The sequence below is a fragment of the Rhipicephalus microplus genome, chromosome 5, assembly GCF_043290135.1.
Source record: "Rhipicephalus microplus isolate Deutch F79 chromosome 5, USDA_Rmic, whole genome shotgun sequence".
NCBI lineage: Eukaryota > Metazoa > Arthropoda > Arachnida > Ixodida > Ixodidae > Rhipicephalus > Rhipicephalus microplus.
Window position 1 is genome coordinate 182,716,652 of NC_134704.1, and position 18,382 is coordinate 182,735,033.

Consider the following 18,382-nt stretch of genomic DNA (forward strand, 5'->3'; position numbering starts at 1 on the left):
AAAAGACTAGCTGTTTTCTTTATTGGCAAGATTGTTTAATCTTTAGCTAGCCTTTCATGATAATATTCTCAAGCGAGTCCATTTTTATGTGATTGTCCCTCTACCATCTGAATTGTGTAGACCTGCCTTGTACTGATGTCACTGAACTAGCCTGGCACAGCTCACACATATCTTCAAATGGCTGAGAATATTGCCAAAAAATCCATGAAGGTTCAAGTGCTGATATATGCCACTAGTTAAGTGAAGATACCCTAAAATGCAGGTGCTTGTCCATACCCGCATTCACTTAGCAGATGAATCATATAATGGTAATGTAATATCGCTCTAATGATTTTATTGGCGCTAGTCAATTTATACAATATAACAACGTTATTAGACCATGGTATGCTGTTTAGGTTTTTGTCTTAGACACGAAAAGTGTGTAATTAAGGATGTTATCGAAACGTATTCTCACTGACATTCTGCGCCTCAATAAATTTCGATTTTGTATGGCGGCAAAAGAGGACACCCGGGGTAGTTAATTACTCCAGCCAGCGCAAATTCCTGAAAGCTGGAGTGCACGGTGATGCCACATGTTTACAATGCACACACGTGTAAACTCAAACTGAAGAAAAGCGTGAATAATTCAGTATGACCAATAACAACATCAAAATTGGGGGTTGCATTTGCCAGAACTATAATATGAGGCCCACTCTGTTATGGGGCTTTGGGACTCTGGTGTCCTTTAATGTGCACTGACACTAACCGCACAGCACACGGGAGTCTAGCGTTCCATCTTCGTGGTCCTGATCGCGACTCTCGGCGAACGAGGTCCAAATGCAGAACACAGTAACCATTGTACCATGCACTCAGACGCGCACATATGAACTCAATAAAATGAAAAGAAAGTTCGCCTCAATGAACCTATTAACGCGTGATAACCACAGGCTATAGTGTAAGCACAGAATTTCTCAAAGCACGCTACCTCATTCAGAAATGCTTCACGGGAAGCAAATAAAAAAAAAACCTAGAAACTTTCTTCACTGTTCCGCATTCACGCTTCGATAGACTGGTCCTGCGGCGCACGTTCCTCGAGAAAAACTTTCTAAACGCTCATCAGGCACCCCACGGATGTTCAACTAACGCTTTTATTTTATACTTTCCAGGTGACACACTGTGCACGAGTACACCACTGAGCGACTATAGGACACCGAATAGAGAAGCACCACTTGCCCTTCGAATTCCTTATTGTGCTAAAACAAGTGTTGACGGGGAACTCTCACGCATGTGCAAGCTCGCATGGGCCACCAGTCACGAAACCAACCCGCTCATGGCACAAGATGTTGCACTGCCGTCGATGAATGAAGTTCAAGTCTAGCCTCAAGATAACAGTCGCGCACACATGGGCACACACTGCCGACGCAGTTGAGGGATCGGCAAACTTTGATGACCAGACTACGTCAAAATCAGTTAAAATGGGGAAGACAGTGACGGGTGGCACAACTGCTGAAAGCGTGCGTGCTTCTGATCTCACAGTGTTTTAGATCCGAAGCAGCTTTGACTAGCCTGTGTAACGCTGTCCCTCCGCGTCTGTGTGTCCACACGTTGCACCGCGCTTCACTCGCCACATGTGTTGCGGCGGTGTCAAGTAGTTCACGCCTTCTCTCGCAGAGCGTGGTGACGTCACTCTCGCACTCGCCTGCCATGCACTCGCCGCGGGCCACCTCTCTTTCGCTTCACCCTCTCTACCACTCGCAACGTTCGAGTTTGCATAGTGAACACTCTTCAGGTTCTTTATCTGCGATAGAAATATAGCACCATAATGGAGATGACACCGGGGAGCAAAGTTACTTCGCCCACCAAAACATGCTCCGAACTGATTTGACCTAACCCGGCCGTCGCCGGGGTTGTAAGGGTCAGCAGAGCCGATCGCCTTCACGAATGGCGACATTGCGTCTGCAACACTGACGAGGCGTCATCGAGGGAAACCGAACGCTTTCGTTGGTAGCGGAAGACAATCGACATCGACTAGGTGCAAGTAAAGCATGCCGATCGCGTTCTAGAATGGAAAAAGCGTGCGGGTAACACCGACGAGAAACTAGCCAAGAAAACCGAGTGCAAGCGTCTTTAACGCGTCGGTAACACCAACGACACGCGAGCCAAGGAAACCAAACGGAAGCGCCGAAGACGGAAGGCCAGCACCAGCGAACCTTCGACCTCACCGTCGTCGGCAATGTCTCGAAAATGCCGTGCGCCCTTCGATGAAGCGCCCGCCCGCAAGTGCCGGGCTCCGCCGACCAATTCGAAGGCGTCTCGCCGCCGTAACGCCGATCGCGTCCACGCGTGGTGACAATCATCCGCGACGCCACCAGCAACGCCGGCGCGCTGACGCCCACTTTCCTTGAGAGTCGCTCAAACGTAGCATTGGTCACAGTGGCTGCTCGTGCAATCATCTGTGGTTCGACAACTACTTGTCCGACGTCGGTTCTGTTCGCAAGCGCAAGCAGCTGGAGTCGGCGGCTGGAGTGATTCAACGTGAGTTCGGCACGTACCCGGGCAACTAGGCAGTCTGCGCCTAGTCAGGCGCACGTTCCTGCGACTTGCAAGGAGTCGCTGACGTCGGGCAAGGTTCCAATGATAAGTTTCACACGCGACTACCGTTGCCCGCCTCACCCGCCAGAACTCCACGAGCTCAACCGTTCTCCCAGTGCCCGCGTCGACGCCTGTTTCAACCAGGTCAACGCTGTGCGCACCAACGCTGCTTCGCATCCCATCAGGGTTTTCTCTTCGGGGTGATGTTTACTACTACATCGGGGTTGTGCGTCCCAGATGTAGTAGTAGTAGTAGTGCTAGTAGTAGTAGTAGTATAGTAGTAGTTGTTGTTGTTGTAGTAGCAGGTGGCCACCTCTCGTTCAAGGCCGAATCACACGTATGCCCTGCGTATGCTGGGCGGATTTATCTTTGGAGCTCCTCCAGTTGGAAAAGGGAACTACTAAACAATCCCTGAAACAAGCTGTCATTGCAAATGAGTAAAACAGGCTTTGAACTCTCTCATGGTATGCAGCAGTGAAACAGGCACTTTACTTTTTTTGCCTAAAAGGGTGACAGTTCGCTTTCACTTTATCAGGCAAAAAGACCAAAGTGACTCTCTCTAGAGAGAGTATTATTTGTAACTATCTCTGGAAAGAGAGTAGCAGAGCTCTCTAACTCTTACTGCTGTCGTATCAGTTTTTAAAGCGAGCTATAAGGTATGGTACGATGAGCCACACAACATACAAAGCTTGTTGTCTATCGTCCAGAAACCTAGTACTGTCAATGGCTTGGAGGAGAAAGCAGTTTTCACTCCATGGCTGTACTGTCTCTTTTCGATACATTTACTGTTTAGGCTTGGACAGCAGTTTTATTTTTTTCACTTGGAGGACTATAAGTAAACTTGGAAAGTCATGGTCTGCACAAGTGTTGCTGCTGCTATGAGGTGCGTCTTTGGAAGGTGATTTACTCCTTGTGAGGTCCCGGTGGTATCAAGCAGCAGTGTCTGCCGGTAAATTGCCCTGGCCGGTGTATCCGTCATCATCATGGCCTAAGTAGCTGAAATGTTGGTAAGGCCTTTCAATTCACGGATGTCGTAGTGTACGAATATATGCGAAGTCCTTAAGCCTTGTATGTCATTCTAGCGCATCACGTTTGGCAGTGCTCGTAAGCGTCATAAAGGCTTCTTGACTCAACGAAACCATATTTAAAACATATCGATAGCATCATGATAAGTATTTTCGGTCACCTGAAGGCCGTCAATCGCTGTTGCCGCTAAATCTCTCAGTAGGTTCTTTAAGTAAATAAATTTATCCTCCTTCACCAGCCCATCAATCTGATGATCAGATGCCCTAAATTGTTCCCAGAATCAATGCCGAAAAGTGGTTTCTCGACAGAATATTTGGAACTGAAACGTCTATAGACCTACGAATCATTGTGCACGAGTTCTGTCAAGCTGCTCAATAGGACGAGTTACTGACAGTGGTGCTGTGACAGACGAAGGGTGTTTAAGTAGCTGTAGGGACAGCCTAGCGTTTAATTTTCCGAGCATTCCTCTCGGAGCATTTCGGTATCTCAAGAGCGCCTGAGTTTCCACAGCGAAATACAACAGTGGTGCCTTTAAGGGGTAGCCGCTCTATACAAGCCGGCCACGTGAAAGATACGGCAGAATCGCCTATAGCATTGATCAGAGCTTTCACACAGGCTGAAAGTGTAATCAGCGACTGCAAGGCTGCAGTCAGAAATTTTGCGAAAGGGTGAATCTTGCTGCAAGAACACAAAAAATATTGGTCAACATTCGAGTCCACAAAGAAGCCCAAATTATTGGGCGCCTGCACGCTTCTGCTTTCGTGGCAACAAAACAGCTCACACCGCGGCTCAAGGACACGCACGCCGAGCCACAGATGCCGCCACAATAAAGGAGAGGAGAATGCGTGGTCGCCTACAAGAAAATTCCAAGCAATTATACCGACTAAAAATGGCCCGGTATCTTCCGGCGCACCCAAGCGCTCCTGGCTCACACCTAGGCGTAGAATGCGAACCACCGAAGCCACCAGATTTTTTATTATTCTTCCTTCTCTTCCTCCTCGTAAGTGATGTGATCCACTTTGAATTGTTGAACTTGCCTGATCTCGCGTTTTTCGCTTCCCGTCACTTCGCTAAAGACCCTCTAGTCCGATCATGGCGCTTTCTAAAACGCGCTTACCTTTGTTGATGTGGCGAGTATTCATTTTATGACTTCATGCGGGAAGAAAAACCTTAATGATTTTGGAGAAGTAGAGCCCCATCTTGAAAAAGTCATTTTTAATAGGTGTGCTACGGCAGGATAAATACAAGGGGGAGGGGGACATAGGTCTGATGGGTTATTCCCTGGCTATGGGACTGGACATCAGCTTTTCATTAAAAGAATTTGTTGTCTCTCTAACCGCTGCAGCTGACCTTCACATCCGTAGAACACAGCTGGTTTTCATTTTTTGTAGGTGTGCATGCTTGAAATCACAGTTTTTGTCTGGTTTGCCCATTCACAGTTGAATGTGCCGGCCTCTTACCCGGCAGGTATTGCTTTCCGAGAGGCTGCCTTCCAGCAGAGGAGTGCTCAGCGAGTAGAAATTCCAAAGGGTCTTCTGCACGAACTGTAGAATAAACCACAATAATTCAGAGAGAAAATAACATATTTACTTAACAAGCAAAATAAACCCTTCATGATGTTGTTTGTTTGGTAGGTTCGTTGATCCTTATAAAAACTAGACCCAGCTACCTTGAGGCATCGGCAAAGAAATTGGCGATGCCTTATTAAACAAATGAGCATGTTTTAATAGGCTTTGAATTAGAGAGTTTAGAAAGAACTGGTTAGCTTTGTTCAGGAAAGAGAGAGAAGAAAAGTGGCAGGTCCCACGTATTGTGGGAATCAATTATATGCCAAGCACGAACGAGGAGGCTTAATATGTCACTTTAAAATGAACACAACGTTACGAGGCGGATACAACTTATGCGTACATAACTTACGTGTAACGATTATCATGTTTTTGTCTGGAATTCGTGTTCATCGCTCAACAATGTCACGTAAGAACAAATTTGTCATGTGAAGCCAGCGAAAGAGCCGCAAGCACGCTATGAGCATAGCATGTAGTCGTGTTTTACATGACGCGCATGTCATGATTATCATTTTTGAACGTGTCAGTTACCTTTGCGTCTATTCAGGTCAGGTGATGCCAAATTTGCTACATGTGTAGCTAGCGGAACGGCCACGTGCGTGCAATGACAGTAGCATGTAGTCATGTTCTACATGGCACGCATGACATGATTTTCATGTTTGGACGTCGCCTACCTTCGTATTTTCTTCCAGTCTCGTAATACCAAATTTAATATATGTGAATGTAGCGAAACAGCCGCGAGCGCATCATGAGCGTGAAATGTAGTCATGTTCTAGATCACAAGCATTTTATGATTATCATGTTTGCACCAGTCATATACCTTCGTCAAACATTCATGTTCCGCGATACAGAATTTTGTGTATGTGAAACTACCGAAATGACAGCGATCACGCCGTGAACATGGCGTGTAGTCATCATTCACAAGACATGCATGTAATGATTTCCTCTTGAGGGTCCGTTATGTTTGCCATGAAGTTATGTCTTAATATACGAGTTTTGCAATATGCCATGTCAACGAAACCACCGCAAGAGCAGAAAAACCATAAAATGTACATCATGACATGCATGTCATGGCTTGCATGTTATCACTAGTCCCTTATGCTTGTATCACAGTCATGTTATGTCATACCAATATTGGTATAGATACCATTATCGAAACGACCGAGAGAGCTCAAAGCCGTAAATAGATAGATAGATAGATAGATAGATAGATAGATAGATAGATAGATAGATAGATAGATAGATAGATAGATAGATAGATAGATAGATAGATAGATAGATAGATAGATAGATAGATAGATAGATAGATAGATAGATAGATAGATAGATAGATAGATAGATAGATAGATAGATAGATAGATAGATAGATAGATAGATAGATAGATAGATAGATAGATAGATAGATAGATAGATAGATAGATAGATAGATAGATTCGACATGAGCCGTTAAACGTGGGTGCAAATTTTACGGAGACGTTGGGGCACTGTCATGACATTGAAAGCCATATTTACGAGCCAACTGGGAAGGTGTGAGGAGGCTTGTCCCGATCAAGTCATTCTTTAAGAAGAACCTGTGATTCAGATGCAAATAAAGGTGTCGAAAGTTTGCATTGAAAATTTACTGCTGCCATGCTTCTATACCTCACGGTATTATCACGATGTTTCTCTTGATAATGTAAAACTAAGCGCTTACAGCTAATTTTGATATCACCCATAGCACATTTTCACGAAGTTTAAATTTAGTGTAATTGCGTTACCAGATATATTGCGGTTCTCCGGATCACATTGAAAATGTTATTTTGTATTGAAGTCAACCGTACTAGCGGATCCAACAATGTGGATTAATCGTTTCAGAATATCAGTCCTGGGCTACGTACGATCTGCGAGCGACTCCAGTCATACAAAAGAAGTTCTTCAGAAAAGCCGTCATGTTAGTGCTCACAAAAATTTTATTTCGATTGTGACGTATATGACAGGCTTGTATGCTAATGATGCAGTAATCACACGCAGTGGGCTTGTCAGCTCGGTATATTAAAAGGACTGCTGCTTGATATAGGCAGTCATCTTGCTTCATCTTGTGTGCGTTATGTGCAGTAAGAAAGTTAAAGTGAGGTATTAATTCGCCACGAAACCGAATAAGCAGACATATGATGCCCTTCATTCTCAAACTTTCTTGCCGGTCAGCCATTCTTGGGTATTGTCCTTTAAAACGGCATTGAAGTTGCAGATCTGAAAAGAAAGAAAGATATTTATGGCTGCAAAGGAAAAATGCGAGCGACAACTTTTCAGCCGGCTTTCCTCAATCACATTGTCATAGAAAACACTGAAGCCGCTGCGAAACCTGAAGCTTGGAGCATTATCTCGTTAGAAGAGAGAGAGTGGGAAAAACCTAAGCCTTCCAAAAAAAACTTTGTAGAAGCGATATACTGCAAGTGGTAAAAGAAATTTCAATTTTCCTTTGTACATAAGTGAGTCCATTAGAGCTCACTCATGGAGCTTGTGCTCTTCGTTTAGCTGTGAATTCTCACATCTATCGCTGCAATTCACGTTGTGAAGTAAAGTCAGGCGTGCCTCTAGGCTGGTTCTCGGGCCCATTGTCATGTCTAGTTTTTATTAATTACCTGCATACCACAATAGTATTTCAATAAATTATTTGCTCACAAATATGTCTTACACCGCGAAATAACTATTTAGGACTATAACTTTAGTCTTCCATCACACCTAGATAACATATATGTGGCGTGCCGTTTTGGCAGTCGGATATACTGGTGTCCGAGGCGGCCTAAGAAGGACGTCCACAATTATTCAAGATCCTAAAGGGGCTGTCAGACTCTTTGCCGGCGCCGAGCTCACGAGCTCGGCGCCGACTTACTTCGTTTTCCTTGGGCAAAGACGTGAGACACCCACAGAGCGTCACCTGCTATCGCTTGTCACATGCCCGGGTTTGGAAACTAGTTGTCCCGGCTTCACACACAAAACACTTAGACAGACGTAATTTAACTAACTTAAACAGTCCTATCTGTAACTATTTACAAAAGTCAACAAAACATTGTCTATCCACTTTCAGGCGCACAAAAAAATATACAAGCACCAACAACTATTTACAATGCACGGCACCCATGTACACCTTAGTCCGAAGCATTGGGTTGCTGGGGCTCAGATATGGTCTTTTCAACATGCACAATGTCACTTCCCATGTTGTCTGCGAGTTCGATCTCGTAGTTCACGGGAGAGAGCTTGTTCACTATCTTGTGAGGTCCGGTGAACGAAGTAGTTGTTTTCACACCGGACGTTGAAGTCTTGAGGAGCACCAGTTGCCCTCTTTCAAACACAACGTCCTTGAAGTGCTTTTCAAAGTGCCGCTTCTGTTTTTCTCGAGCCAGTCGAATGTGTGTCCCCGCGAGCTCTCTAGCTTTTTGTAGTCGTTAACGCACTACCGTGAAATAGTTTGATTTTTCTTTGAGCTCTTCAAGCTCTCGGCGGCTGTATACAACATCGAACGGTAGCAACAGATCACTACCGTATACGAGGAAGAAAACAGTTTGGCAAACCCTGTCTGCATACCCGGTGTTGTAACAGATTACAATATAAAGGAGGACACCGGCCCATTTTTCTGCCCCGGCGGTAGTCATGGCAATCATCTCTTTGACTGTTTTATTGACTCTTTCGCAAAAGCCGTTTGCTGCGGGGTGATATGCGGTAGTGGCAGCATGCCTGATTCCCCGATGTTGTAAGTGTGCTTCAGCAGAGCACACCGTCATTTGGGTACCGCGGTCTGTGATAATTGTGACTAGGCATCCGTGCTTTATGATGATCCGTCGTTCGACAAACTTCCGAATGGTTGCGGCCTCTATGTTCTGGTGTGGTTTTGCCTCCACGAACTTTGTGAGGTAATCAAAGGCTACAATGATGTACTTGTAACCTTTTGAAGTTTTGAATGACCCTATTATGTCCGACCCAACTGTGTAAAATGGGCTGTAGACCTCTATTGGGTGTAATAGACCGTAAGGCACCGTTGGCGTCATCTTCATCCTCTGACAAAGGTCACAGTGACACACGTATGTCTGACATCTGCATAGAGCTTCGTCCAGTAATTCTTAGACCTAAGGGCATCGAATGTTCGCCTGATGCCCATGTGGCCGCCGTATCGTCCTTTATGCAATTCAAGGAGTGCCTCACCTTGTCGTTGTGCAGGAAGGCAGAGGAGAAATAGACTGCTGACTGAACCTTGCTTTCTTTTGTACACCAAGACGTTATGCGTGACAAACTACTTTTGAACGCGTTCCTGTTGCTTTTTTCGTGCCCAGCGCACCACTAGCCATATTCAGGAATTTAGCGCAAAATGAATCTTGACGCTGCTTACCACCCTTGTTGTCACAGAATCGCAGTGATGGATATGATACTGCAGAATTGGGGGATTCTCTAAAAGACAAACTGGTGCACTGTGCAAGATTTCCGATTTATGTGATGACATCAGAGTCAAATTCCTGCAGAATCAGTGACCAAAGAAAAAGGCGTTGGTTTCCTTTCTTGTAGCGCGAGACCCAGCACAGTGCACGGTGGTCGCTAGAAACTTTAAATATTTGTCCAATCAGGTATGGTCGTAGCTCTTCTAATGCCCATTTTATTGCAAGAGCTTCCAGTTATGTCGAAGAATAAATAAACTCTGCGCCTTTGAGAGATCGACTCAAGTATAGCCCTGGACAATATTGTCGCTCTTCATTTTGTTGCAGCAATAGACCCCCCAAGCCAAGCCGAGATGCATCTGTGTTTACTTGGACACCAAATTCTGGTTTTTCGGAGAATAGCTGAAGACAGGTGGCTGGCACAACGCGCTTTAAAGCCTCAAATGCCACTTGTTGATCTTCCTAATTCCCAAGAAAAAGTAGCGTTTTTCTTAAGAAGTGATCGAAGAGGTGCTGCAATAACGCTGTAATTCGGGATAAACTTCATGAAGTACGATTTGAGCCCGATGAATGATTGTAGTTCCTGTACATTTCGAGGAGGCCGGAAAGCCTCAACCGCTGCCAGTTTAGATACGTCAGGAGATACACCGTATTTTGTGACAACGTGCCCAAGGTAACTGATGGCAGCACAAAAAAAGAAACACTTCTGTGGCTTGAACTCTAAGGCTGCAATTTCGAGCCTTGTAAATATTTGTTGAAGGTGCGAAACGTGTTCTTCAAGTGTCCGGCTGAAGACTGCCGATTCACTTCGTTTTCCTCGCGCTAAGGCGCGAGACACGCACCAATCATCACCTGCTGTCACTCGTCACAATATAACGCTGGTGCTCACAATAGATCATAGCCCGAAATCCCCCTCAATTCAAAGTCATGCATTCCCGCGTCACCCTGACTCATCACACAAATATCCCGGAATTCAGGTCACCAATAACCTTTCTTGGCATGCGACATTGAATACATCCCTGACAATGCCAACAGATCTCTTCGGTAGATGCGCAGAAATGTTAAGCTTCATGTCATTCAAAAGTATTTCTCTGCAGAACGGTAAGTAGACACAAGAACGAGAATGCTTCTTCTTTTCGGGACGCCGGTAAAAAACATTACTAACATTGCATACATTCAGAATGGTTTAGCGTGTTTTATTACCTCAAGCTATTCTCGCACTGCTAGCGTTTCACTAATGAAATCAAACTCGGGACTAACAAATTTTAAACTTCGTGGAAAAATTTCCTGTGTTTTTTTTTTCAAAACATAGTATACAAAAATAATTTACCTAAAACGAAACTTATCTCAGCACCTTCCTAATATAATCGCATCTTGATCATCAGTATAAGTTATCTACTTTTTTGACGTGTTCACGTGTTTTCAGACCCCTCTTCAACATGAACGAGCGCTGAGTAAATCCGCCTCCCCCTCCCCCACCGTCGCCAGCATTGGTGATGCTCTATCTATATCAAGGCTGCAATAACCGATTATTCACGCTTTCCATTGACCAAGTTGGACCAAGGCGAATGGTCAGCCAGAACAGGAAACGGGGGCCGCGGGGACATGTAGTCTCGTCTCTAGAATAGAACAATCCCACTCGTTTTCAGACATGTCCCACGCTCGCCCTCTCCGTGCGCTGCTTTTCTGCGCCTAAAGAGGCATACAATCAGAAGTGACGTGAAATAAGTAGTACGAATTCCTTAGCACTCTTTTACTACGACGCTGGTGGTGGAGCACCAAGAATCACAGCATATACACGGAGTGAATAATATTGAGTGGGGTGAAGCGCCCATCCATCCATCCGTCAATGTGTCAGTTCGTCCGTGTATGCGCGCATGCGCCTGATCGCGTGCTAGTATGCAAAGGCGCGCTGGTAAAACCGACGAGACGTGGGCCAAGAAAGCCGAGCGCAAGCGTCTTCAACGCGCCCGCCGCTCTGCTTCGTCCATGCCCCACCAACGATCCGCGACGTACAGCGACCATCCAGGAGACTGAGAGAGGCGCTTCTTGCTTGCGCACTCAGGCAAATCGTGTGCAGTGACCCATCGGAGAGTAGCGGCACAGAAATGCCATCTAGAAAATGAGACTTGAAATGCTCATTCATTTCTTCTGCTTTTTTTTCGTCTCTTCTTCTGTCAGTTACGCGTGACGAGTGCCAAGGTTAGACTGAAAGAAGCCTCGCCCTTAACGCTTCTCTCGGCTGCCATGAGCGCCAAAAAGGTGCTCTTCCTCGACAAATGAAACTAACATCCTCATTACTACTCGACCGTTGCAAGGCACCGCAACTCGCGAGAGCACTTTGAGAGCAATCAGGAGTGCCCCTCCTCACCCAATGGAAATCGCTATATGTCTTCAGCCTATATTAGTGTCTTGCGCGTTTTTTCTACTTCCACTGTAGCTTCATTAGATTTACGCCCACAAAACCTGTCAGGAACGCTCAGCGCACACTGTGCGTCATTGTTCGACAAGCCTTCAATAGCGCACATTGGTCTGTTAACACTCGAAAGCTTGCGCAAAAGCCAGTGATAAGGCTAGAACATTCGATGGCACGTGTATAAATGGTGACGCACACCACCGCTTCTCAATTGAACGATGGCCGACGCTCTGTTGAGCCCCACCTCGTGGGTCTAGTGGCTAAGGTACTCAGCTGCTGACCCGCAGAACACGGGATGAAATCCCGGCTGTGGCAACTGCCTTTCCGATGGAGACGAAAATGCTGTAGGACCGTGTGCTCACACTTGGGTGCACGTTTTAAAACCTCAGGTGGTCGACATTTACGGAGTCCTCCACTACGCGTCTCTCCCAAATAAATGGTGGTTTTGGGACGTTAAACCCCATGTATCATTATCATCATCGACGCTCTGTTCACCGCTATCAGTGCCAGTGTGTATCGCAGTTTTCTTACTTTCGATTCACCTGCCACTGGTTCGGCCAAATAAAGAATTTTATTTTTCACAAGCTGTCTCCGCTTTCGTCAGTGGCACAACCACGTGACATCTGCTGGAGGTGCTGCAAATTTCATGTACCGGACTCCCCCGCCAACGTCCCGCAGAAGGCAACGACGCCAGTCACGAGCACCAAGTTAAGGGTAGGCAACAAGGTCTTCCACCAGAGTACGGGCTTCTACCCGGCAAGACCAAGACCTTGACGTCGACAACGGTGACACTGACAATGCGTTTGTCACTTGCATCAATACTACTTCGTCAACCCAAGGTTAAACAGCCGGAACGCCAAGGAAAATCTTCGCCACGCCCATTTCTACCCAGAAGACGACGCGAAGACGTGGTTCAGTCAAGAATCAACACTGCATACCTGGGACCTCTTTCGAACGACGTTCCTAAGCACCCTCACGAACGTCATCCGCAAAAAGCATGCCACTACAATCTGGGAGATGCGTGTGCAGGTTCCTATGAATGAATTGCGCTCGACAAGGAAGAGAGGACCCTCCTGTTGCGGGACGGCGACCTCAGCATGACCGAAGAAAAGAAGGTTGGCTTTTTTTTATGAGGAGTGTGAAGCAAGACCTATTTGCTGGATTGGTCAGGATGCTGCTGAAGACAGTCGTGGTATTTGTTTGAAGAGCACCTATATCTGAGAAGAAGCTCGAGATGCGGACACGGCGATGTAACCATAGCTTTTCTGCTACAAGCTACGCCGACATCGAAGAGCTGAAAACTGACCTAGGTGGGACAATCCAAGTGATCGTGCAAGAGGAGCTGCAAAGGTTGATACCTTCTGCACAGCCTCAGGGCGACTTCCTCGCGAACGTTATACGACAAGAGATTCAACAATCACTGAGCGTTATCAGCTTCCAGAGCCGCTGCCGCAAGCCATGAGCTATGCTGTGTCAGGCTGCCACCATGCCCCTCCTCCACGCCAACTCCATCACGCCGCATAGCCACAGTTTTGTCCCCCAACACCACTGCCACCCCCACCACACTCATGCTAGCCGCCGGCCAGCCAGTAATACACGCCGAGGAAAACCGACGTTTGGCACGTTCCCGACCACCGCACTACGCTACAACTGCGGGTAAGCTGGCCACACCCACCGCTGCTGCCATTATACCGGCAAATGGGGCTACGCGATTTCGACGTGAACGCGCCGTATCTGTAGCGGGGTCGAGGACATCAAGAAATCGCCGACTCCTTACAGGAGCGCACGGGACACCCCGATGACCTTACCGTTGACCGTCGCCTTGCCGCTTCAAGTCACCGCAACACCGCCAGTACACGGGCCCTACCCAGGCAGCACAAAAGAGATATAATTCGTCTTATCAAGAGAGAGAGCGAGAAGATCTTTATGAGAAAAACAGAGGTTTAAACCTGTGTCTATCCCTGGCATGCTGCTCTGTATAGGGATGGGGAAGGGGGCTAACAGATTTCAGAAGGGAAGAAAAGAACGAGAAAAAAAGATTGTAAATAGACGTTAAATGTGCATGTGAACCTGATAAAACTATTTAAAGTTAGAGTGACAGGTAAGTTAAGATTTTTTTATGTGAATTGTTATATGATCACAGCCTTCCGACAAAGCCAATTTTGAACAGGAAATTGACCAATGACTGTACAACGCGATAGTGTTTTGAGGGTCCAAGCACTGGCCCTAATAAATGGCGCGACGTTATTTTGCCCTAAAAATGATGTCCATTTGTCGTTAGAACACTGGTCTCTCGTCGCGCTACGCGGAGCATTCAAACAATATGGGCTGCACTGTTTTTATGTTGCCATAGTTATCATAATGGGGACTTGTGGTCTGTCTTATGCGGTACAAATTACTGTTCATGTATGCAACGTTCAGTCGAAGGTGATGATACAGCGTCCCAAGGTGACGAAGGAGAGAATGGAGAATTTCGCTCTTGCATCTAGGTTGAAAAAATGCATAAGACTAGCTATGCGAAGCGGCGAATTCCGAAGGCGGTCTTTTTCACGATTTGCCTTTTTTATTATAGCCACCTGTAGTATATAGTGGGTGACATGCTCATGCAGAGTCAAAGAACACAAAATAAGTGCACGTGTATCCGTCTCTCAAGTGCACGCCCAAGTGACGCGTCTGGCAAAAGTCCTACTGCTTACCTGTGCGTCCAGTAAACCTCCCCTGGACTTCTAAAGCGACGTGATAATTGGCGGAGGTGCTGGCTAGCCCTCACAGATGCTGCACACCCCTCCAGGGAGCCTCCCTACAAGCCCTATGCCAGCCTACACGCCTGTGCTTCAAGCCAGCCACGGGATCAGGGAATTACTTCCGGACGCTGACGTTACGACTTGCACCACTTCAACCGGAATGACGAGAACTTCCGTCTAGGCCACCGCAACCGGTATGAAAGGCACTACAGTGAATCGCTACCCAGTGCAGAGCCCGCATATGCCGAAGCCGTTCATGGCACTGAGAACGAAGACGTCAAAAACTCGTTGGCCGACTTCGTGCGCGTAGCTGCCTTGAACGAGTTGAACGACGCGGCCAAACTACGGCGGGTATACTTCATTTGGAGGACGGAGCACGTACCTGGTACCAGAACCGTATAGAGTAATTCATACCATGGCGCTAATTCTGCCACCGGCTGCTCGACAATTACACCAGTGCTTATAACCACGAACTAGCAGAACGAGTGATCCAGGCCCGCATTCAGAAGCTTAACGAAACCGTGTCGAAGCACGAAGACATGATGCGCCTGTTCAGACAAGAGGATTCGAGAATGGTGAAAAAGAAGAAGGTGTGCCATCTCATGAGAGGTGCCAAGGAGCAGCTTTTCGCTGGTCTTTTCACAGGCAGAGAAATCGCATACTCAGCAAAAAAATAACACTGGCATGTGTACAAAAGAAACTGCAGCAAACGATAAGGCAAAAACTACATAATATCTTTAAAAGTGGTACGTCAAGGTGAAGCAACAAAAGTGGAAACAGCAAACAAAAAGTTTTCACTCACTGAAATAAGACCATGGGGTAAAAGCACGTCACACATATATACACAAACAGGTATGAGATAAGGCAAGTGACATCGGCTTTTTAAACTAAGGATCAAGGAACAGAAGGATAACATATAATGAAGCTATAAAAATTGATACATCATGGTCAGAAGTTCAAATAGTAACATGTTCTATGACATCGTCGTTATGTAAGGGGGGCAATGGTAGGTTGTTCCAGTCGGTGATAGTTTTTTGGGAAGAAGGAATATTTGAAAAGATTAGTGCGTGTCCGATAGGGTGTTAGAGAGTCAGCATGACGATGCCGTGTTGTTCGAGCAGTAAGCGACAACAAATAAGAACTTGGGTTTATGGCAAAGAGCTTATTTTTCAGTGCAAACAGGAAATTCAGTCTCTGTATTTTTCTGCGCACTAGTAGTATTTGAATACTATTCCGCATCATTAAACTTGAGGGAGAGTGGTACGTAGCCCCCCGAAGACGGTCGCCGAGATCTTGTTTGAGGCGGTCACAATTAAGAAGATGCTCCAGCATTGATCCACACAGTACAAGCGGCAAATCAGCAGCGCTTCCGCTACTGAGGTTTTCACGGCTCTAGGCAACAGTACTGATTGTGTGGGAGAACTTATCCGTTTCATAGGATGTGAGGAGTTGCAAAGGGCCGCCGCACCTCCCGTCCCAATTTTAAGCTCCACAGCAAGTATAATAAATGACGAGGGACAACAGGTGCTCTGCGACCCTGTGACTCTTGTCAACACCACTGAAAAACCATCTGAATACCAGCCTGCGACTTATGCAGAAGTCCTGAAGCATCCCGCATGTTCTCTCCTTCTGTACGTTCCTCCGCCTCCTGTGGTTTCGCTTCAGTAGGCGCAGCTGCTTCAATACTATTAGGATCCCCGCACGTTCCCAGCTTTAGTTTATGTCGGTCTCATAGTGCACATCGTTCGGAGCAAGCTTATTCCTACCGGGATGAAAGATGCCCGTCCTCTCACAAATCGGATGTTTGTGGCACTCCAGACCGCCAACCTTTGTGTTTCCACTGCGATGAAGCCGATCATTTGTACCGCCATAGACGCTTCGGGCTGCGGGGATTCTCTGCACATTCACCGCCTCCCAGGTATGACCAGTAACCCCGAGATATCGACGACTACCTGGCTTAGGGGCTCACGCATCGAGGTACTCTAGCCTGGCTCAACAGCGCACGCCACCTGCAGTCGGGCGTCGGTGGCGCTTACTTTCGCCGAGGCGCTTTTCGCCTCCGCCCAAGTGATCTGTTGGCGCACGGTCCCCCGGTTCCCGCCGGGAAAGCTAACTGAAGTGACCTTGGGGGCCGAGGTCGCTGGCAGTCGGTGTGCTGAAGACCTCCGATCGATTCAGGCACGAAAGTTCGCAGATACAACTGAATATTTATCTTGATATAGTGGTTCTGATCGACGGTTACGCAGTTAGTGCCTCAGTAGATACCGGGGCTGTCTATTCTATTTTAGGTAAGAAATTGGCCACACTGCTCAAAAAGGTAATCACCATCTGGCATGGCCCACAAGTTCGAACTACTGATGGCAACGTTGTCGCTCCAGTCGGAACCTGCACGAGTAGAGTTCGGATTTGCGAATCGACTTTTGTAGCAAGTTACCTTGCGCTACATAGGCACTCCCGTCATGTTAATTTCGGCGTAATTTTCTTGCAGGAGTATGGGGCTGTTATTAATCTCCAAAAGCACCTTCTCAGCCGAACTAGAAATTGAGGAGCATGAAGATCAATGGTGTCCCGACGTTCTTCTTGGTTCCGCTCACAGTGTAACACTCCCTCCGCGGTCCAGTGTTATAGTTGACGTCACGTGATGTAGATTTTGAAATGGTGAAGCGGTCGCAGAAACCAACTCGGGTCACTAACTGAAGGTGTTTGTTCAGCTCGGAGTATTATACAGCATCGCGATGGTTGACCTAAGTTTCTTGTTACGGATTTCAGTAAAAAAATAGACATCTTTTTCACGGTACTTCATTAGCATTTGCAGATGAAGTAGTGAACATTCGGAACGGCTTAGCATCTGAAGCAGTGGAAACCGCCGATACGCCACTGGGCAATGTCGACATATGTTATTACGTGTCATATGAGAACCAGACAGCACCGTGGAAGTTTTTGCTTGAATTCCACTCATACTTCGCCGGTTCTGAAGTCGTCTGACTTCGATTACTTGACGGATGATCACGCACGACGACGCCAGCAACCTCATACACCAGCAACCTTACTGCGGGTCAACAAAAGATTATAAAGCGATTTGTACGCAAATGCGAAAAAAAAACGCTTGTCGACAGCATCATCGTGCCTCCCAACAGCGCTTTGTCATCTCCGGTCGTCTTAGTAAAAAAGAAAGATGGAATGCTACGAATTTGTGTCGACTGCCACAAGCTGAGCAACGTGACTAAGAAGGACGTGTACCTGCTGCCACTCGTCGACCACTCGTTAGATAGGCTACGCCACGCCCACTATATTGCCTCTTTGAATTAAAAGAGTGGGTACTGGCAAATCCAGGTAGACGATAGAGACCACGAGAAAATCGCCTTTATGACTTTCTATGGCCGCATTGAATTTCCAGTTCTTCCTTTTGGCTTGTGTTGAACACCGGCAACTTTCCAGCGAATGATGGGACTGCACTAACTGGACTGAAATGGCAAACCTGTCTCGTGTACTTCGATGATGTGGTCGCCTCTTCTGACACCTCCGAACATCTTCACTGCCTAAGGAGTGTGCTAGAAGCTATTCAATTGGCAAGTCTTACATTGAAAGCCGGAAAGTGCCACAATGGGTACGAGGAGATCAAGATCTTTAGCCATATGTGAATAGCGCCAGAGG

The 18,382-nt window shown here is 46.7% G+C and overlaps 2 protein-coding genes across 8 annotated transcripts in view; one reads left to right on the forward strand and one right to left on the reverse strand.

The window, feature by feature from the left end:
- Positions 1 to 4,989, forward strand: part of LOC119173605 (venom metalloproteinase BumaMPs1) — a 513,062-nt gene extending 508,073 nt beyond the window's left edge. Inside the window, exon 13 of the mRNA XM_075896273.1 lies at positions 1,146 to 4,989. Within this exon, the coding sequence (XP_075752388.1) occupies positions 1,146 to 1,149 (4 nt within the window). The 3' untranslated portion in view covers positions 1,150 to 4,989. The remainder of the gene's footprint in view (positions 1 to 1,145) is intronic.
- LOC119173303 (uncharacterized) overlaps positions 1 to 18,382 on the reverse strand; it is a 509,098-nt gene that overhangs the window by 9,542 nt on the left and 481,174 nt on the right. For 3 of the 7 annotated variants that reach the window (XM_075896271.1, XM_075896272.1, XM_075896267.1), the window contains one exon: positions 5,058 to 5,141. In XM_075896271.1, coding sequence (XP_075752386.1) covers positions 5,058 to 5,141 — 84 coding nt within the window. Of the gene's footprint in view, positions 1 to 5,004; positions 5,142 to 7,093; positions 7,392 to 18,382 lie in introns of those variants that run through there. The other 4 variants (XR_012895516.1, XM_075896266.1, XM_075896265.1 and 1 more) reach the window with 3 other exon arrangements.